Below are 22,359 nucleotides of genomic sequence, written 5' to 3' on the forward strand. Positions count from 1 at the left end.
GGTGTACACATTGTATACTACAGAAAATTGATACTACAATGGTTACAGTTACAATACAGAATAACAAGCACCTACACAACCAGATCTGTGCACTGCTCCTCAAAATGCCTACGAAAGAGACAAATGGATGCAAAAATATTGGTAACCCAGATGCACATAAAACAACCATCACTGTTCTTTGAGATAAGTTGGCCAGTATTTAACTAAACAAAGGGATTTTATTGATTTACTAAATACACCAGACTGTATGACACGAGTGGAAATTAAGAACAACTTCAGCAACAACCAGCAGCTAGTTCACATGGTATAGGAACAATTTAAGAAAATATTCAGTGTCAAAGTGAGGCTATGTAATGAAAAGGATAAATTGTTACACACTGTAAAGATCACACATTGGGTTGCAGACAGGCACAACAACGAAAAGATTGTTCCACATTGAGCTTTCATCCAAAGCATTCTTCAGACAAGACGACAACGACAACGACGACGACGACGACGACGACGACACACACACACACACACACACACACACACACACACACACACACACACAAAAAAAAAAAAAAAAAAAAAAACCAACCCTGGGCACACCTCATGGACATGTGACCACTATCTCAGGCCACTGCAACCAGAATGCTGAACTTGTGGCCGCAGCAACCAGCAATAGTGGTCATGTATGCATGAGGTGTGCCTGCTTGCGGGAAGTCTTTTCATTGTGCCTCTCTGCAAATGAGTGTGATCTTTACGGTGAGTAGATCTATCCTTTTCACAATATTGTTGATATTCCAACCCAGGCTTTCCACTGTTTGAGGGTATGCAACTGTATACAACATGAGTTGCCTTTTCAATTGAAATAGCTTTTGATGATCTCTTTCCACCAAAACAGCCTGTGGTCTCTCTTCATAATTAAAAAAATTCTGTGTCTTCAGTCTACAGTAATAGTTCATCATGAGACAGTTACGTAACATTTATTTCTCAGGTCTAACAAATTATGACTGACATTGCATACACCACAGAGAGAGAGAGAGCAGAGCACTTTTTATCACACTGGCCTATACCCAAAACTTTGTACCTGACAGTGATTCTGATTCCCCACCTAGCACAGACATGGACATGTCAGAGGTACTAAGGCTGTGAGTGGCAGCTGCGGGCCATCATTGTAAGGAGAGCCAACGCCAAGATATGCGCATCACGTAGCACCACCTGGTGGTTATTGTTTGCCACTGAACCTGCGGCCTGGGCTTGCAGCATGGCTAATTCCTTGCTGTACTCCATAGGTGTTTGTATTGCTCCATTGCACAGCCAAGTTGATTTAGTCTGTTTCCAGTCTTGAGTGGTTACTGTTTTGGAATTATTCTATTACTATGCTGACTTCACTACATCCTGGACTTGTTACTGCATCATTCAATATGTGAAGTAAGTCTTTTGTGGGCTTGTAGAAATGTGTGTTCATTTTCTTGTGGTTCAGTGCACCCACCAGAGCAAATGAAGATAAATAGTTTACTAATGTCACACAAGATAGAAAACTGGTGATGAGGAACTTTCTCACTGTGCCGTTTAGTTTAATGAACCATGGATCCTGAGTCTGTCAACTTGTGGCAGCAGCAGTTACAGCAGTAGCACACATTGCTGTTCAAGTTTCTTCAAAACCAACAGCAGGTGGCAGTTGCCGTTTCCATCCTCCCCTCTACCGTTGCTTCCTTCATCAAGGCAAGAGAGATTTGGGAGGTCTATTTATGGAATTTCGATCTGCACTGAATGGCAAGTCAAAGTGATGATCCTGGATGCAGTTGAACACTGTTAATGTCATCTGGTAGTAAATTGAACGAAGTGGTGCAAAAATTATGCCTACTCTCATACCCCAATAGTTTGAAGCTTTCTGAAGTTTGCAGTTTGATGACAGAACACTACGGTCACCAAACACACGTCATTGCAGTTAGGCTCAAGTTCAATCAGCAAGTTAAACAAAGTAAATGATCATATGCAGCAGCAGCTGCTGATTTACAAGGCTTAGCTCAAAAGTGTGATTTTGCCTGTCAAAAGTGTGGCACAACTTACAGATTTTTTAATTCAAGACAATATAAATCACCTGGCTCCACATCATGAAGTTAGTGCAAAGGCTTTAGAAATTTCAGATCCTACTTTGAGTGACGTATTAAAAACTGCTAAGACTTATGAAGTGATTGCCTCACTACAAGCTCTGTTCGATGATTCTTCTGGTTTCAACATTGATAGTGGTATTAGTCATTTCTGTACTCTTCAATCAACTGATGACCCTCAGTTAAGGTCATAATCTGGTTCACCAACTCATGCTTCCGGTAGTCCAGTGCTATGGGATTCAGCAGTTAGTGCTTCCTCATCCTCCACGTTGGTAGATACGCACTGACAAAAGTGCTTAGTTTGCCGTCACCTTGTCCTAAAGGGAGATGTGGCTCCTGAAGAGTTCTCCTCCCTGTCGTCATATGAGAACCCCAGCACAAGTCGTGCAATCAAATCAGGTCCAGAGTGCGGCCCTCATCATCACATGCATCACTGGATGTGCCGCAGCATTGTCTGTTTTGCTTGCTGCAAGCCAGGACACCTTGCGAATGTCTGGCTCAGCTGGTGGGCATCAACTTCGGCTGCTAGCATGCTGCATGTTATCCTGCATTTGCCAGGGACAGCAGCAGACGTGATACTGCAACTGGACGTTGATGGGGTGATGGTGCAATTCCAGTTGGACACAGAAATGGCCGTGCCCCTTATTAATGCGTATAGTTACTTGCACAATGGTTCCCCATTGCTGGATGCATTGTAGTGCAAGGTAGTGCTGTACAATGGCCAGTAGATCCTGCTGCAGGATCAAATCACGATGCAAGCTAAGTACAAAAACATAGCTTGGCAACTAACCTCGCTTGTAGTTAATTCTTGAATGACTAATAACATTTTTGGTCTCAACACTGTTGCGCTTTTTGGGCTCCAAATCCAAGATCAGGTGAATTTAATTTCTACTGCAATTTCATTCACGGAACTGGATGTGTTGTGTGAAAATTTCAAACAGTTTTTTGAACCTACTTTATGTTGTGCTACAAATTTTCAGGCACACATCTCTCTGAAACACTCAGCAGTGCCAAAAGATCTCTAGAACTCGTCCAATACCATTCACCATGCATGGACAAGTTAAGGCAGAACTAGACGGATTGCAGACTCTAGATCTCAGTCTTGTCTAGTCAGTGGGCGACATCTACTGTTATTGCACAAAAGCCTCATGGGTCACTTCACATCTGTGGTGATTTTCTGATTACCATTAATGCCCAGACAAATGTTTGCACCCAACCCTAGGCAAGAGGAATTATTAGCTAAATTGGCTGCAGGTCAGTATTTTTCAAAAGTTGATCTCGCTGATGCATATTTTCAGTAACCTGTTAATGAGCCTACAAAACAGTTTTTAGTGATTTATATGCCATTCCATGTGTACACACATAACAGATTGATATTTGGGGTTGCTAGTGGTTCTGCAGTTTTTCAACAGCATCTAGAACATCTCATCCAGGGAATTCTTAATTGTGTCAATTACTTGGATTATTTCTTAGATAGGGGGGCCACGTGGGAGTAGCACTTGTGCAATGTATGACTGTTATTTGAGTGGTTGTACGCCAATGTCCTCCATTGTTGTTTCATGAAGTGCAGTTTCTTCCAGCCAAGAGTCAAGTATTAAGTAAAGATGGGCTTACACCAACACAAGACCATGTGACTGCCAGTATTAATTTACTAATGCCTAAGAATCTGAGAGAATTACAATCTTTTCTGGGCAAAATCAATTACTATGCCAAATTCATTCCAAATGCTGCTCGTATTTCCTTCTGTTTAGCGAGTTGCATAAAAGGGGTGCTCCATTTGTGGGGTTAGAGGCATGTAGGGGGTGTTTGTGCAACTTAAGAAGTGTCTTAGACAGCCTCTTGTTTGGTGACATTGTAGCTGGGTGAATGGTTAACAATGGCCACAGAGGCGTGCAACTCATATGAGTGCCTTTCTGTCACATGAATTTGCCAACGGCACTGAAAAACCTATTGCATCTGCATCTAAGACACTGAACTCAGCACAGTAAAATTATCTGCAGATTGAAAAAGAGATGTTGGCCATCATTAATGGTGTTGGGAAGTTCCACGTCTCTGGTACAGAGTTTCATCTGATGATGAACCACAAGACCCTGCTGTTGTTTGGACCCTATGCAAAACTTCCAGACAAAACAGCGCAATGGCTGTAAAGGTAGGCGTTGCTTCTTAGTGACCACACTTATACCCTGTCTTCTTTGCCGTGTGGCCCTTTTGCCGATACTGATAGACACCGATTGGTGTGTTTTGCAATGGACGCAAACCAGCGGCACACTCTTGAGTTTCCCATTACAGTGGGTGACATATGGGCAGAGAGGTGCCAGGACCCACTCCTTTTCAGGGTGTTGTCCACAGTGTGACAGGCCTGGCCTGAACATCTGCCTAAAGACATGGACTCAGAGTGGCATATTTATTTACCCCTCAGGCACAGACAATGTTATGGAAGGAGTCATTTTGTTAGCCAAGGATGATGCAGAATGACAGGTGGTTGTCCCTCCTGCACCCCGCTTCCACATTTTGCATCACCTCCATATTGCACATTGGGGAATGTGCAGAACGAATGTAATGACACAGTGCCATGTGTATTGGCTGGGCAATAAATGCCACTGATGAACATACTGTCCGCAAATGCTATGTCTGTGTGCATAACCAATCGGCCCCAGCACAATGTTTTAATTTGTGGTCCCACCCTGACCACCCATGGCAAAGAGTACACTGAGATTTTGCTGGCCCTTTCCAGGGAGTGGTGTGGATCTTGGTCTCTGACACCCTTTCATATTTCCCGCATGTAGTGCAAAATTCTGCATCATCATCTGAGGCCAAGGTCTGGCCTTACCTACAATCTTTGCTACAGAAAGGGCCCAAGCTAGATTCGTTTCCAATAACAGCCTACAATTTACGGCTTCGGCATTTCAGGATTTTTGTAGACGTAATGGTGTCGAGCACCTGACCATCACTCCTTTTCACCCGGCATTCAATTCGGAAGCAGAGCACTTAGTCAGGACATTCACATCACAGATGAAGAAAATCTTTATGTTGGCAAAGTCAAGCGATGCACTCACCAGCTTCTGGCCATATGCCAGTCGAAGCCTGTCAATAGGCGTAGCCTAGCTGAGATTTTGCACAGGCGCTGACCACATACCCTCTTTGACCTGTATCTGGCGGCATGAGCTCCACACTCCCATACCTTGCTGTACTATTGCACCTGCTCTTATGTGTGGGCTCACATATTTGCCCGAAATTTCAGGTGGATCCATGGCGGCATGGTTAATGATGGGGGTGATAGATGCTAGAGGTGGCGGTCCTCCAGGAGCGGCTGGTCCGTCACTGCAATCAACTCTGCCCACAGCATGGTGTGACACCCCTGACTCCTCCTCAGGCACCGATAGGGAAGCACTGCTGGACTCTTTGCAAATCTGTAACAGCCTCCGGGTCTGTTCCTTCCCTCTCCACCCCCCTACCCCAGTGCAAGGCACTGATGGGAATTACATAATGACAAGCAATGGGAGCCAATGAGGTTGATCCCCTCCCTCACACCACACTGTGCATGACTCCTGTCCCTGTGGGCTGACCCTAGTTGTTTCCCCGAGGTCGTTATTTTGCTTCAATCCATGCACATGGTCCCACCTCCCACTCTGACCATGGAAGGTATGCTGCTCGAGCCAGTGGTGGGGATTCCCGTTTTTCCTTCTCCTTGTCCTCAATGCAGTCTGTGCACGTGAGGCCATTTCTGTCCCTACATGCCAATTAGAAACGTGGGGGGGGGGGGGGGGGGGTGGCATCTAACCAGTGATTTGTATTGCATGACAAGCAAAGATCTGGATATGTCAATGGTACTAAGATTGCAAGCAGCTGCTGCGTGCTGTCGTCATAAGGGGAGCCACTGCAAAGATATGCATGTCACGTGGCACCACACCATGACAACTGTTTGCTTCTCAGCCATAGCCTGTGGCCACGGCTCGTGGCGCAGCTCATTCCTTGCTGTACTTTGTAGGTGTTCAAATTGTGCCACTGCACAGTGAAGTTGACTAAGTTTGTTTCCAGTTTCAAATCGTTACCGATTTGGAACTGTTGCATTAGTACTGACTTCATTATGTCCCGGACTTTTAAGTGCTTTGCTCAATACGTGTACTCAAGTCTATTGCAGACTTGTAGGAATGTATATTCATTTTCTTGTGGTTTGGTGTATCCGCCGGAGCAAGTGACAAACAGTTTCTACCCATGCCACGTAGGTTAGAAAACACAGTCTTACATATACATGTACCTTCATGACTATTGGGTATGCAATTTCCCTTTATTCAGAAGCACGCAAGAAAGTAAGAGTATCATCCCATGTAAAGCCAAGAATATGATGCTAATACATAATATATCAAACTAGAAAAGAAAGTCAGCAATATTGGTATTTAGGGCATCCAAAGATTAAGTATTTCTTGTTACACTTCTAATCTACTAGAGTGGGCATTACCATATTATAAGCAAGTCAACAATTCTATGTGTGATATTATTACCACAATACATTTGTACTTCTGAAATACGAAACATTTTTGTACATTGTGTGCACAGCAGCTACGGTTGACTGATCTGCCATTCTGTACAGTAAGTCTGCCAAATTCACTAATCATAATGGCGCAGTTTATTTGTTTTTTGATATGAAAAGAACAGTATAATGAAGCAAAAGGTTAACATTTAAGGCATTTTGTTGTGTAAACTGTCGTCAAATACGCGGTTCAGTGTGACAGTGTAATACAAGGTTCAGTATCACGGTGTTTATACGAGCACCTTTTTTTTTTTTTTTTTTTTTTAATGTTGCCTCCTCCCCCTCCCCCTTTTCTTACTGGAAAAAACCTTTTATCCCAATAAAAAGGTTTCACTTTCAAGATGAGTGAACAGTACAAGGAAACTGCATTTCTCACAGTATTAACAATATTCTTGCTTTCTTTCTTATATGGTGATACCTCCTTAAAATGAGAATCATGCGGAACAAGGTAATAAGTTTCTGCCCATATGTACTTCAAAAATAATTTGCTATTCTTTATAACAAGAACACACTGGAAGATGTGTTTGCAATAATTATTAATCTTGTTTAGAGTTTGAGAAATTAATTCCTCAGTAAAATTTCCATCTTCCATTAAAAACTGATGAGGACACCATTCAGAAACAAAACACTCTGACTTAGCTCCTTATACTTGCCACTAGAAATTATTCACAACACTTTTTTTTTCTTTACTTGATGCAAACTGTTTCTTCCAGTGATTTATCTTCTTCTTCAGTCAGTCCTGGACGACAATATAGAGGGGAAAAAAATCATTTTTCCATCAAAATACTTACAACCAAGGACTGGCCACAACCACCTCATTTGAAGAGTAACAGTATTATGAGAAGGGAAGTTGCTACTCATCATATAGCGGAGATGCTGAGTCGCAGATAGGCACAACAAAAAGACTTACAATTTTAGCTTTTGGCTGTTAAGGCCTTCTAACGATGCTATGAACACCATCAGCAATTCTTGGTATTTGGTTGAAATTTCTCTGCACTCCAGAGTTATCCTTACATGCGACACCTTTCCATCCCCCCCACAGGTGTCCTAGTCTCACAGTATTTTGTGTACCAAATTTAGCTGAAACTGATCCCAGCATTCCAGTGTCACATTTCACATGTCACTCCTCCTTACCTCCACCCTCACACTAAGGAAAAATGTTGTGACTGGTCATCAGCCTCACAACCCTGAGAACTGCAGTGACAGTAGCACAATTCATTTTCAATTATTTTTGCACATCAATATTTCAATTGAGCTTTCCTGAGAGTATATACTGAACTACCTTACAAAAATGTGGTCAAGCAGTATCGTCCAATCCACCAATATTTTGACAGGTTATCTTCCGACCTTGATCACTGGTAGTGATGGTGAGGTTCCGATAAAAATATAAGATGAGATGGACAATTCTGCAGATGTGTTTCCAAACATTATTCATATGGTGTATATGTCAGGAAAATCTTGAAAAGGTCACACTTCTTACCGCTATTGGACAAAATTGAGCAATTCTGCCTGGTAACATACTTATGAAGTTTATGAAAAATGTTTGAAGTTACAATATATGTGACAGATATAATTCATAACAGAAACTGAGTGCAAAAAACATGAATATTATATCTACTACAGGGCTGTTTCAGAGGAAACTAGTTTGAATAGGATTGGGGGGGGGGGGGGGGGGGAGGGAAGGGGGGGGGACTACACAGCAGAAGGGAGGCTGCAGAGGATACAAAGTGACAGAAATAAAAAATTTTATAAACAAATGTGTAGCAAATATTACTGGGATAACATCACATAGGAAGAACACTATTTCAGAACATTGATGAAAAAAATCGTAGCCTTGCAGAAAAAAAAAAAAACAACCACCTATGGATTACTGTTCAGGGTGGCTCATAAGGAATACAGTAAAACACCTTTTTAAAGAATCTCTGGGAATTAAAATACGTTTCCTTTAAAAGGTAATTTTCCTTAACTAAGAATTTAGCTCCAGTATGCTTACAAAGTGATACATTACCAGAACTTGGAATTTTTTTAATGCCACATATGTATCACTTTAATCACAACAGTATTGCTACTCACTATAGAGTAGATGTTGCCACACACACACACACACACACACACACACACACACACACACACACACACACGCGTCTGGCCACCGAGGCTGGAACACAAGCAAGTGTGTCTGATGCGAGTAACAACCAGAGTGGTAGGGGCAAGGTGGCAGCTGGGGCAGAGAGGGGAAAAAGACAGCAGGGTGGGGGTGTGGGAGGGTGTAGTGTCGCATGTGGAAGCATGTAGGGATGTAGTGGGGACTGGGAACAGGGTAGGGCTGGTAGATGCAGTTGAGAGGTTTGAGGAGGAGGGAGGAAGGGGAGACAAGGGGAGGGGGAGGGGGGAGAGAAAGCGAGGGGGGGAGAGGGCTAGTTGTTGGTGTGTTGCTGAAGTGGGAGCATAGAAGATGATACGTGGGGGGAAGGGCAGGGTCTAGTGAAAGCTGAGGCCACAGAGTTATGGGAACATAGGATATACTGCAGGGAAGGTTCCCACCTGCACAATTTAGAAAAGTTGGTGTTGGCAGGAAGGATCCAGATGGCATAGGCTGTGAAGCAGTATTGAAGTGAAGCACATTGTGTTGGGCAGCATGTCTAGCAACTGAATGGCTGAGCTGCCTCTTTTCCACAGTTTGTCAGTGGCCATTCACGTGGACAGACAGCTTGTTGGCTGTCATGCCCACATAGAATGCAGCACAGCAGTTGCAGCTTACTTTGTAGATCACTGAACTGCTTTCACAGGTAGTCCTGCAGTTTATAACTCTCCAAATTTTTGGGTACAATACTGATGAAAACTTGAACTGGAAGAAGCATATTGCTGAGCTTCTCAAACAGTTAAGGTTAGCTACTTCTGCTCTTCGTGTAATTGCTAATTTGTGAAATAAATAACCAACCTCCTGACATTTTTTCCATATTTCCACTCAATAATGTCTTACGAAACAATTTTCTGTGTTAATTCATCACACAGAAAGAAAGTATTGATTGCACAAAGGTAAGCAGTGTGGGAATAATATGTGGTGTTCACCAGCAGTAGGTACCTCTTCAATAAATAATCCATCACAATTTGAGAAGAATAGTGATGTCTATACCTACAACACCAGAGGGGAAAAAAAAATAAATTTATTGTCCATTAATAAAGCTGTCAGTGGCTGAGAAATGAGTTCAATATGCAGCAACAAAAATTTTGACCATTTACCCAATAACATCGAATGTTTGACAGGTAGCAAAGCAAGTTTTAAATCTAACCTAAAATCATTTTTCCTGGACAAGTCCTCCTATTCCACAGACCAACTTCTGTTTTAATATCTAGTTTTTAAGTGTAGCTGCATGAGAAGGACAAAGAAATGTGTTAATTAATGTTAACTCTAATCGTGTATCCATAGCCTGTAAATAGACTCATTCCACATCATTTCAATAAAAGAATTGTTTAAATGCTCTATGGAATATGAAACTAATCAACTAACTAACTGGCCGGCCGCTGTGGCCGAGCAGTTCTAGGCACTTCAGTCTGGAACCGCGCTGTTGCTACGGTCCCAGGTTCAAATCCTGCCTTGGGCATGGATGTGTGTGATGTCCTTAGGTTAGTTAGGTTTAAGTAGTTGTAAGTCTAGGGAACTGATGACCTCAGATGTCAAGTCCCATACTGCTTAGAGCCATTTGAACCGTTTTTGAACTACCTGCCTACGCACCTACCTACCTAATTCATTTTGGTAGGAATCCAAGAAATGGTGGTAAGCCACCTAGAGATGGTAGGGATAAAAATATTTAGGAATTTCATCACAGCTAGGTTTCAGTTTGGAAATTGCATAATATTTATTTTTTAAAAGTGGACCTTTTCTCTAAGTGGGGTAAGTTAAAAACCAAATTTCAAATACATCATTCTTATAACAATTTCACCAGGACCAACAAAAATCATTATTAAAAACAAAAGTCCATGTTTCAGCAACTCTACACACCCAAAGGTAACAAATATGTAACAACAACTTTTATCCATCTCTGAAAATTCCAGTTATCTGTGATAAGAGGGGGGGGGGACCCCCTCAGTTTGAAGCTGTAAACTGCTACAAATGAGATGATGATGATGATGATGATAATAATAATAATAATAATAATTATTATTATTATTATTATTATTATTTCAAGTGACAAAGTTTCAACTATTATGTTACTATCTGAAACTACTAGCATTATCACAAACATGACACACATCCACAGTTATCTACAGTGCTATGACCTTTCTTATCAGCTGTTTTTTGTTTTAATATTTATGACAGAAAAAGCAAGCAATAACAAAAATAACGTTTCCTTGAATTGTAAAGCACTGGTACATACCGCCATCATCATGAATGCAGGGCTACAGAGCAGTTTGTGCTTTCGGTAATTAATGCAATTAGCAAATACAGATAGTCTTCAAATTATACAGCTTTCTGAACAAAAACCACTTATTTCATCATACTATGTTGTCTCTGCTTCATACCTGCAAGCAAGCAAAGTGTTAAGTTTTTTACTACATTGCCAGATATAACTGCATCAAATTTCACCTGCAAACATTTCCTTCTCTTTTACACAGAGAGGGGGACTTTATTAATACATGGTTCTTTCTCATGCATTTCTTTATATAGAATTTCACAATTAGTCCGTTACAATGTAAAAAGTACATATTCCACCTATTTTATTTCTATAAAGTAAAATCAATAACCAAACATAAAGTACACCTAACAGGAACAAGTTAAAATCTGGTGGCACAAGTAATACAACAACATAACGACGGAAGTTCCAGCCAGCTTCACCTCACCGAGGGCCTACCAGAGTGTGTCATATCTGCTCTACAATCTCCAACTCTACCCTTCATCTTCTGCCACTCCACATCACAGCTTTATGATGGAGGAATGCTAATTAAAGGCCAACTGTAGCTAGAAACCAGCTGTGTTACTTCGCATGTCTTGTCTCGGCAACTACTCCGAGAGCTGAGTGCCATCATGAAACTGTGCTCTCATATCAGACTCCATTTTTAAGTTCCACAATTATGAACTTTAAAATGCCCAGCAAGTATATATCGTTATTTAATTCTACAGGACTTGTGGCATTTCTCTCATTACATACCTGCATTTATTAAGAACTAATATTTGTTTAACATTCCCAAATTCTGTGATTTTTCGATTGTGCTTTGCTTGCTCAAGACAATTTTCATTTTTATTGTTACTATGAAACATGTCTAATTTAGATAAACACAAAGAAATTAAGTCGGCAAAGTGGTTACTACATTTTAGTTTGAGCAGTAAATCAGCATGGCGTCCGAAGTACTGCAATTTATTCGGAAACACCAGTTAAAACTGCAAATATCACAGGTGGTTAAGAAATAGTAAATGAAACTGCTCAGTAAACAGTAATATTTGGTAGCATTCAACTGTAATGTGTGTCCTCCACCTAACTCAACAACATGTTGACCTCACTGGAGATGTAAAAAGTTATGTTTACAGTCCGGTCTATTTCCCCTGACAACTCTCCTCAACTCTCAAGCAGCTTTTTCAACTTTGTTACCCAACCACTAAAGACGCAGTTTTGCAAAACTGCCTTTTTCAATACAAAATATCAGCTTAAATTTTTTTTATAAGTGCCACCTATTAATCAATCTTTAAAATGCATAAATGCCCATCATTTATGAATTCTGGGCATTTGCTCAGGTATTTATCCTGGGCATTTGTGCCAACTTATAAATACCCAGGCATTTTACACTACTAGTCATATGTTGACTTTCTACCTACTACATGACATCATCACCTAGTCCACTCACGAGGGGGAAGTCATGGCTATTATTCAGGAATCTGAAATATTGCCAGCAGCAGATAAACAGTTTAAACAGTCATAGGAGTTGACAGTATTATGTTCTGTACCATGGCAAAATGCACACAGTTATCACCACATTAAAATATGAATCCTTCACATTGTTTGTACAGGGTGTTTCAAAAATGATCGGTATATTTGAAACGGCAATAAAAACTAAACGAGCAGCGATAGAAATACACCGTTTGTTGCAATATGCTTGGGACAACAGTACATTTTCAGGCGGACAAACTTTCGAAATTACAGTAGTTACAATTTTCAACAACAGATGGCGCTGCAAGTGATGTGAAAGATATAGAAGACAACGCAGTCTGTGGGTGCGCCATTCTGTACGTCGTCTTTCTGCTGTAAGCGTGTGCTGTTCACAACGTGCAAGTGTGCTGTAAACAACATGGTTTATTCCTTAGAACAGAGGATTTTTCTGGCGTTGGAATTCCACCGCCTAGAACACAGTGTTGTTGCAACAAGACGAAGTTTTCAACGGAGGTTTAATGTAACCAAAGGACCGAAAAGCGATACAATAAAGGATCTGTTTGAAAAATTTCAACGGACTGGAAACGTGACGGATGAACGTGCTGGAAAGGTAGGGCGACCGTGTACGGCAACCACAGAGGGCAACGCGCAGCTAGTGCAGCAGGTGATCCAACAGCGGCCTCGGGTTTCCGTTCGCCGTGTTGCAGCTGCGGTCCAAATGACGCCAATGTCCACGTATCGTCTCATGCGCCAGAGTTTACACCTCTATCCATACAAAATTCAAACGCGGCAACCCCTCAGCGCCGCTACCATTGCTGCACAAGAGACATTCGCTAACGATATAGTGCACAGGATTGATGACGGCGATATGCATGTGGGCAGCATTTGGTTTACTGACGAAGCTTATTTTTACCTGGACGGCTTCGTCAATAAACAGAACTGGCGCATATGGGGAACCGAAAAGCCCCATGTTGCAGTCCCATCGTCCCTGCATCCTCAAAAAGTACTGGTCTGGGCCGCCATTTCTTCCAAAGGAATCATTGGCCCATTTTTCAGATCCGAAACGATTACTGCATCACGCTATCTGGACATTCTTCGTGAATTTGTGGCGGTACAAACTGCCTTAGACGACACTGCGAACACCTCGTGGTTTATGCAAGATGGTGCCCGGCCACATCACACGGCTGACGTCTTTAATTTCCTGAATGAATATTTCGATGATCGTGTGATTGCTTTGGGCTATCCGAAACATACAGGAGGCGGCGTGGATTGGCCTCCCTATTCGCCAGACATTAACCCCTGTGACTTCTTTCTGTGGGGACACTTGAAAGACCAGGTGTACCGCCAGAATCCAGAAACAATTGAACAGCTGAAGCAGTACATCTCATGTGCATGTGAAGCCATTCCGCCAGACACGTTGTCAAAGGTTTCGGGTAATTTCATTCAGAGACTACGCCATATTATTGCTACGCATGGTGGATATGTGGAAAATATCGTACTATAGAGTTTCCCAGACCGCAGCGCCATCTGTTGTTGAAAATTGTAACTACTGTAATTTCGAAAGTTTGTCTGCCTGAAAATGTACTGTTGTCCCAAGCATATTGCAACAAACGGTGTATTTCTATCGCTGCTCGTTTAGTTTTTATTGCCGTTTCAAATATACCGGTCATTTTTGAAACACCCTGTATTTACAAACAGCAGACATCACACACACTTTAAATAATTCTGCAATGAAAGAGTGTCCCCATTGAATGAACACGAGAGCAAACAAATAATTTAAAGCAGCCAAGGAAAAAAATGCAGCTGTGAATTAGTAATCATCAACATACATTTGAAAGAGAACATTCTTTCTCCATAGGCTTTAGGCTTTATTCTTTAACTGTAATTACACTCTACAATTAACTACTTTCAACCTCATTGGTATTATGAAGCACACATTGTAAAACGATCTTGGATATTGCTTTACAAGTAAAGGCTGTATAATTAGGTTTGGGTGGTGAGAGATGCACAATTACCAATGACATTTAAATGAGCTAAGTGCAAGACATACAATGAAAGTATATAGCCTATGCAGGAAATGTGTTCTCTTATAAAAAGATTATTCTACTTGTGTATCCAAATCTACAAAAGAAAATTCAAACACTTAGCTGAGGCCACAAGACAAGTAGTGCATTATGTATGAAACACATGACCACAGTATTCGACTGAGACAAAGATGAGGCCAGTCACAAATTTTCCCATGTTGCACCAAAGGCTGCTGCTAGTAAAAAGTAAAAAATTCACTTCACCACAATTTTAAATGTCATGTGATCAAAAGAAATGCAATTACTCTCCACTGCTTTCCGAACAAAATGTTTTTAGTGTGCTGAAGACATAACCAAAATTTATATGTGGCAAAAAACTTTATCAGCACATGCACAGACTTATGATGACCAAAACACTAATATCGTGTTTGCGACCTCGTTATGGAGACATGAAAACTCTTTCTAAGGAAAACAATGTAGAACTTCTCAAAAGCTTTAATGTAAAATAATTTGTCTTTTTAACTGGAATTACAATGCATACTGACCAGTTTCATCTGTAGATAAACAGGGGTGCTTTCAACTGAAATTGAAAACTGTCTTGAAAACCGCTCAAAAACCAACATAAGATTGGCACTGCCCCCAAATGTTTAGAAAGCTATTGCTGTAATTCTTTCAATGCCACAATGGCTTGCTCAAATTTCATGTTTTCTTTAAGCCACTGAACTTAATCAAAAATAAGTTGCTTCTCTCCTAACAGCGTCATACTGAGAGCAGTCTGCAGTCTACCACGATTAAAATTTGAGGCCTGCAATCCATCCTGTAACCTCCAACGTTCATTCTTGCTTTCCTTTTTTACTTCAGCAATTCAACAACAGCAGGGCTTAAATCACAAACTCATTCCCGGCATGTCCTTAGACTTAACCAACATACTTTGCAGTAATATATCATGTCTCCATACTGTCTATTCAATTCCATCAAAAACTGTTGCAACTGATGATTTACTAACGCATACAACTGCTCAAAATTTACTTTTCTCATTACCAATTCCATCATGTGTTCCATGCCTGCATATTTAACACAAAGTGCTTCTTGATATACGGAACAATGAATCCCATATCTGTCAATCATTACAATTTATAGCTCTTTCATCATTGACCAATTATTTAAATTCTTTCTGTGCTGTTGGATTTCTGTATCATAGCAAATTTGCAGTACCCACCGATTATGGGACTACAAAATAGATATAGAGAATTCTCATCCCTCCCCTCTGTGATTCCCATTCATTTTGAAAGGAATGCAACAGATCACTAGGCTGCCTAATTGAGAAAAGTCACATTGACCAAAATAAGCTTCACCAAATTCTGGAAAAAAGTGTTGCATCACACTGCTAAATGAAAAGTCATACTATACTGAGAAGGACCGAGCAAAGCCGAGACATACAGAGTAGTGCTGAGAGACTGAGCCTTCATAAAGAATAGTGCTGAGAGACTGAGCCTTCAACTGCACGCAGTCTGCACATTGTGTATTTGTGCAGTTTTGCACACTGTGACTGACCCTGATCTAGAGAGTATGTATACCACAGTGTGCAGTCACTTCTGTAAAGACACCAGACTGGCCCCAACTTAAGCTGACCCATGTCACAGCCTTGTGACCAATAAAAATAAATAAAAAGCCCACCACAATTGGAAACAAGCCACATTATTTCACTTGTCCCACCTTTTGTGCAATTTCATACTGGGCTCCCACGTTAGGCTTCACTACCCTCACTCAAGTATCATTACTTTATTCCATAAAATTTGCAGTAATATTTGTTCTATATTCTGCTTTTGTGGTTCTTTAAACACATCTGGGTTGTTCATAACAACACTCCCTTGTATCATGCAGATTATCTGATACTAAATCAGTATTTGTGATTTAGTTAGTGCAGCACATCATATAATTAACATATCATGTCACATTTAGTTTTTTCTTTCAATACAAGTATATACTGTCTGCTTTTATCAAAAATTAACACTATTTTCGGGTTGAATAGTGAGTATAATCCAAAAGTGTTTCGGGAAATAAGTAAACTTTTGTCCTACGTTTTTCTATTGCCGTAACAGAAATTTCATTTGTGCGCTAATTTAAAGGGAATTAGTAATACTTTTAGCTTGGCGGATCCAGAAATTAAAAGAGATTCAGCAAGCTTATTTTAAGGCTATTTGTTCAGTGCTCTGTAAAACATTGCACCAGACACAATGCAGCCCCACTGCAAAGGCTGTTCTTAAACAAAGAGCAAGTTTTTTAACTTTTGTACGTAGCTGGAAATTGCTCAAACTACTGACAAGCGACTGGAAGCTGCTGCAAATGAATGTGTTGGGGAGACTCTTGAGAACAGTGTACCAGATACCAAAGGTACCTCAGCACTGTCCTCTGCAAGAAATACAGGATCTATCACTATTTGTCCACTTGACTGTGAGTAGTGTGGCAGTGGTAGGGCTAGGTGCCTTGTACAGGGGAGACAGGGACCAAAGAAAACTCAGGATGTTATACCCATCCTCCTAACAAGTTCAAGGTCCTGTCTTCTAATGACACCAAAATGGAACTAGTGAGACTCAGTTCACCTGCTGGGATACCTGCTGTGTCCTGTATGAAGAGGAAGCAAATGCAAAAGGGTCAGAGCCTATTAATCATTGGCAATTCAAACATATGACAAATAATGGTACCCCTAACAAAATGGCAGCAAGGGATGAGAAAGATCATCATATACACTCAGTGCATATGCCTAAAGATCTCATTCAACACGTTGAAGAGGTTATTCCAGTGAAACAGAGTGGAACTAACTGCAAATTGTGGTGCACACTGGAACAAATGATCCCCGTCATCTGAGTTCTGAAGTAATACTTTGATAACTCCAGTGATTAGTAGAAGAAGATTAAGAAGACCAGCTTTGACCACAGAGTTGCAATGAAGCTGACAATTTGTGGCATTGTCCCCAGAACTGATTGTGGCCCCTTATTCTGAGACAAGTGAAGACTTTAACCAGAGACTGATGATTCTGGGGCAAGCATGGTAGCAACTTTTTAGAATTGTGCCGTAAGGTAGAGAACTGTAGAGTTCCACTAAATGAGTCAGATGTGCACTACACATCAGAGGCTGCTACCAAGGTGGCTCACTGTTTGAGTCTTTCTGCATTAAGTGCGTCTTCAGCCAGTTCAGGTAACAATAGCTATAAGAGGCCCAGAAGTGTCAGTACAAGATACAAAGAAATAACCACTGCAAGTAAGAGTATTAAAATCCTAGTGATTAACTGTTTAAGCATTTGCAAGAAAGTGCCACAGTTTGAACCACTCCTACAAACAGTGCATCTCACATAATACTAGGCACAGAAAGCTGGTTAAAACCCGAAGTTGAAAGCAGTGAGGAGACAGGTGACAGGAAGGGCATCCTGCCACCCTTTAAATTACCCAACATAGACGCGGGACAAAGGCCAAAGAAAAAGGATGATGTGATGACACTCGCAAACCTATTAAGTATACATAAACTGTAAAGTGACTTTTTCCACACTGTTTTGATAAAAATTGTGCAAATGATCTACGGACCATTTAATTATTTATATTACTAAAAAGCTAGCTCAGAATGCAGTATCAGTTGCAGTGTGAGGGGGGAAAAAATTGATTTTCAATATTTTGTGTAATTATTGCTTAATTTAAAATGCTGTCATAATCTACTCATTAAGACTTACAATATTATGTGAGCAGTTTAACACAATGAGGCAAATATTACAGTTTGAATCCATTAGGCACAAAAATTTAATTTATTACTTCTTTACTACTAATCCTATTCACAACATGTTTTGCATACAATATCCTCAAAGTATCACTTAATGTACCCGAAAAATCGTATCATTGTATGACATACTAGTTCAGGAGATACAATGTTATAAACATTGAGATGCATAAAAAACTACCTTTTGCCCAAAATGCTGAGCCAATTACTCCATTTATATTCACCCAGCATTTCATAATGAGCACGCTTAGTGATTTCCAATGAACTATTAGCATAATTTCAAATTTTTCCTTGACCTTTCCTCACTTACATGCTTAAAGGTATATATTTAAAAAGTTAATTCATTTGCAAAGTAACCATTTGTTTGAAAATGTTTTATACATGGGAATTTGTTTCTTTAAAGAATCGGGGGTTTATTGATCTTATCTAACAGGGAAGGAGTGAACTCCCAACTAATTCTCTTAATTTCAGAAAAAGCATCAATTCTGTTAAATTTTTTAAACTTTTCTTTGGTGAGGACCTTCTTTTCCATGACTGCTGCTAACACAAGCTAGTATGCCAAAAATAGCTACAAATATGAAGCTAGATGTTACTTGCTAATGGACTGACAGTATTTTTCCCCAATTTCACTTGTATCTGGTTATTGTCAGCTTTGTAGGTTAGGTCAATGTTATACTGGGAAATGATTAACTACTTTCAGAAGAAGGCTATTTCTGTTATGGCATGGAACATATTTATGTAAATCATGACAAACATAATTCAGAAAACAAAATTTTTCTAAGGAATGGCCTCTGTGGACATACTGATTAAAAACTGATGTAATTTTATCATCAGGATGTAAATTTGTTGCTGATCAAGACAATGATACCATTTTATGGGAGACAGGGAGCAAAACAATATACATATGGTAATCCAATAAGATACAGTTTATAAGGCCTCATGCCTTTTCTCTCATCCTCGCAATTTGGTGCAATCTGCTATATATCAACGAGAGAGAATAGGTAACACTATCCCAACACTAGGTGCTGGCAGATCTATGAAGAGATCATGGTATAATAACAATAAGATTGTAAGATCGAAGAGTTGGGACCACTCCTTTGGGAGACAACAAGAAAATACCTAAGAGTGGAAGAGATTATTTTTGCCATTCAGCTGATCAGAATCCAATAATTACTTTAGTCTATATAAAATGTTAATGACAGTTTCACTGTTGACTCACACAGGCCTGTTGGGAAAACCAAACAATAGATCAAGCAGCTAAGAAAAAAAATCAAAATCAATTGTACTATGTTACCCAGTATAAAAAATAGCCTAACCTATGGAAGGAATAGACTTATATGAAGAAAATGCTGTCAAATACAGAAAACAAAGTAAAAGTTAAACATTGTACTGGTAACTCATAATATTCCCTTTAAATGTGTCAGCAGTAAATGCTTGGCAACTCTTTATGTGAAATACAAAAACCATGAAAGAATGCCAACATCCTGATGCACTCACACAATGGGTAACTATGACGAACTTGCTAAGTATTGGCAAAAACATTTTATGAGAAGGTCTCTTGCAAACTGTCTCAGACTCTCAGAGAAGGAAATGCCATAAGAAGCAAGATATCATATCATATCATATCATAATCATAGACACTATTTGACGAAAGCAGAGGGGCAGACATGATGTGGACAACACAAAAAAAATCAACTTCGAAATGTCTTAAGGATAATGTTGACATCGATGCAAAAAACATAATTTTACTTTCTACAAAGTTTTACTTACGACATTTTAATAAATTATTAGTCAATCTTTCATGTACGAATGACAAAAAAGTAACTTAAATGCCATGTAGTGTGTATTTTTACTGTACACTATAGGCACAAATATCCAAAACTGGAAAGAAAGTCAGGTTTGATTCCATGGGGAATCAAGGTGTAGGTGAAAATGGCACTATCTACAATGTCTTTGGTTCACAAAGATGAGGAACCTAAAAGAAGATTAATTTCTAAAGGACAAAACATGTTGGTCCGAAAGGGGTTATCTGTAGTTAGTAAGGTTTAGCTACTAGAAGTTTTAATGTAGTACCTTTGGTGACATAGTGTTGATTTCACATAGCACTCCTTATTCATTTTATACAGATATGAATATGGATACAAACTAGGTTCATTATACACACTGTTCCAGTTAGACATACACTATGCGATCAAAAGTATCTGGACACCCTTAAAAACATACATTTTTCACATTACGTGCATTGTGCTGCCACCTACTGCCAGGTACTCCATATCAGTGACCTCAGTAGTCATTAGACATCACGAGAGAGCAGAATGGGGCACTCCGCGGAACTCACGTACTTCGAACGCGGTCAGGTGATTGGGCATCACTTGTGTCATAATGTCTGTATGCAATATTTCCAAATTGCTAAACATCACTAGGTCCATTGTTTCCAATGTGATAGTGAAGTGGAAACGTGAAGGGATACGTACAGCACAAACATGTACAGGCTGACCTCATCTGCTGACAGAGAGACAGCCGACAGTTGAAGAGGGTCGTAATGGGCAGACATCTGTCCTGACCATCACACAGGAATTCCAAACTGTATCAGGATCCACTGCAAGTACCATGACAGTTAGCCAGGAGGTGAGAAAGCTTGGATTTCATGGTCAAGCGGCTGCTCATAAGCCACACATTATGCCAGTAAATGCCAAACGACACCTCACTTGGTGTAAGGAGCATAAACATTGGTGGATTGAACAGTGGAAAAACATTGTGTGGAGTGACGAATCACAGTACACAATGTGGTGATCTGATGGTAGGGTGTGGGTATGGCGAATGCCCGGTGAACATCACGTGCCAGCATGTGTAGTGCCAACAGTGAAATTCGGAGGCGGTGGTGTTATGGTGTGGTCATGTTTTTCATGGAAGGACTTGCACCCCTTGTTATTTCGCATGGCACTATCACTGCACAGGCCTAAATTGATGTTTTAAGCACCTTCTTGCTTCCCACTGTTAAAGAGCAATTTGGGGGTTTGCACTTGCATCTTTCAACACGACCAAGAACCTGCTCATAATGCACAGCCTGTGGCGGAGTGGTTACACGACAGTAACATCCCTGTAATGGACTGGCCTGCACAGAGTCCTGACCTGAATCCTATAGAACACCTTTGGGATGTTTTGAAACACCAACTTTGTGTCAGGCCTCACCGACTTACATCTATACCTCTTCTCAGTGCAGCACTCCGTGAAGAATAGGCTGCCATTCCCCAAAAAACCTTCCAGCACCTGATGAAACATATGCCTGAAAGAGTGGAAGCTGTCATCAAGGCTAAAGGCAAGCCAATACCATACTGAGTTACAGCATTACTGATGGAGGGCAACCCGAACTTTTAAGTCATTTTCAGCCAGGTGTCCGGATACTTTTGATCACATAGTGTATATATCTGAGAAAGAATAAGAAACCTTTTAGCATTCCCTGTAAATGCGTTTTCAGTCAAGATATTAGAATCCTACTCTAAACAACAGGAAAGTTTCACAATCAAAATGTAGAAACACAATAATGCTTCTGAATCATTTTGATTCCAAACATTTAAAGAAACTGACATCCCTATCATTGAAAACGATTACCTGTTTCTTTAGAGCTGACATCAGCAATAGTTAAATTTCTAACAAACAGCTCAAAAGAACTCAGTGAGTTTCTGCATACTATCACACTTACCTAAGATACACTTTTTGGTATAGTTATCTGTATGCTCTGTAACTACTCATTCGCACTCTGTTATACATATATGTCTGTTATATTGACATGGTTCTTGCAGTTCGGAAAATACCATTTTGACTAACTGAAGGATTTGAAAATGGGCCCTGATCCAACTCTACTGATCAACTAAATAAATTGAAATTTGCAACTTTGACTGTTTCTCCATTGTATTGAGAATTTTTATTCGTAATTGTCTTATAATTTAATAATCAGTTTTGTATGCCAAATCTTTGACTGATAGTAATTAATTTTAGGTTTTAAAGTGGTACAATACATGGCTTATTGTGCTTTTTTATTTTTTATTTACACGTCATGTTCTGTAGGACCA

The 22,359-nt window shown here is 40.2% G+C and overlaps 1 protein-coding gene across 3 annotated transcripts in view; it reads right to left on the reverse strand.

The window, feature by feature from the left end:
- LOC126470461 (uncharacterized protein DDB_G0271670-like) overlaps positions 1-22,359 on the reverse strand; it is a 177,088-nt gene that overhangs the window by 96,411 nt on the left and 58,318 nt on the right. For all 3 annotated transcript variants that reach the window (XR_007586211.1, XM_050098319.1, XM_050098318.1), the window contains exon 5: positions 11,010-11,154. Coding sequence is in view for 2 of the 3 variants with exons in the window: in XM_050098319.1 (XP_049954276.1) it covers positions 11,010-11,021 (12 nt within the window). In the remaining variant the exon portion in view is untranslated. The remainder of the gene's footprint in view (positions 1-11,009; positions 11,155-22,359) is intronic.

Source organism: Schistocerca serialis, chromosome 3, assembly GCF_023864345.2.
Source record: "Schistocerca serialis cubense isolate TAMUIC-IGC-003099 chromosome 3, iqSchSeri2.2, whole genome shotgun sequence".
Taxonomy (NCBI): domain Eukaryota; kingdom Metazoa; phylum Arthropoda; class Insecta; order Orthoptera; family Acrididae; genus Schistocerca; species Schistocerca serialis.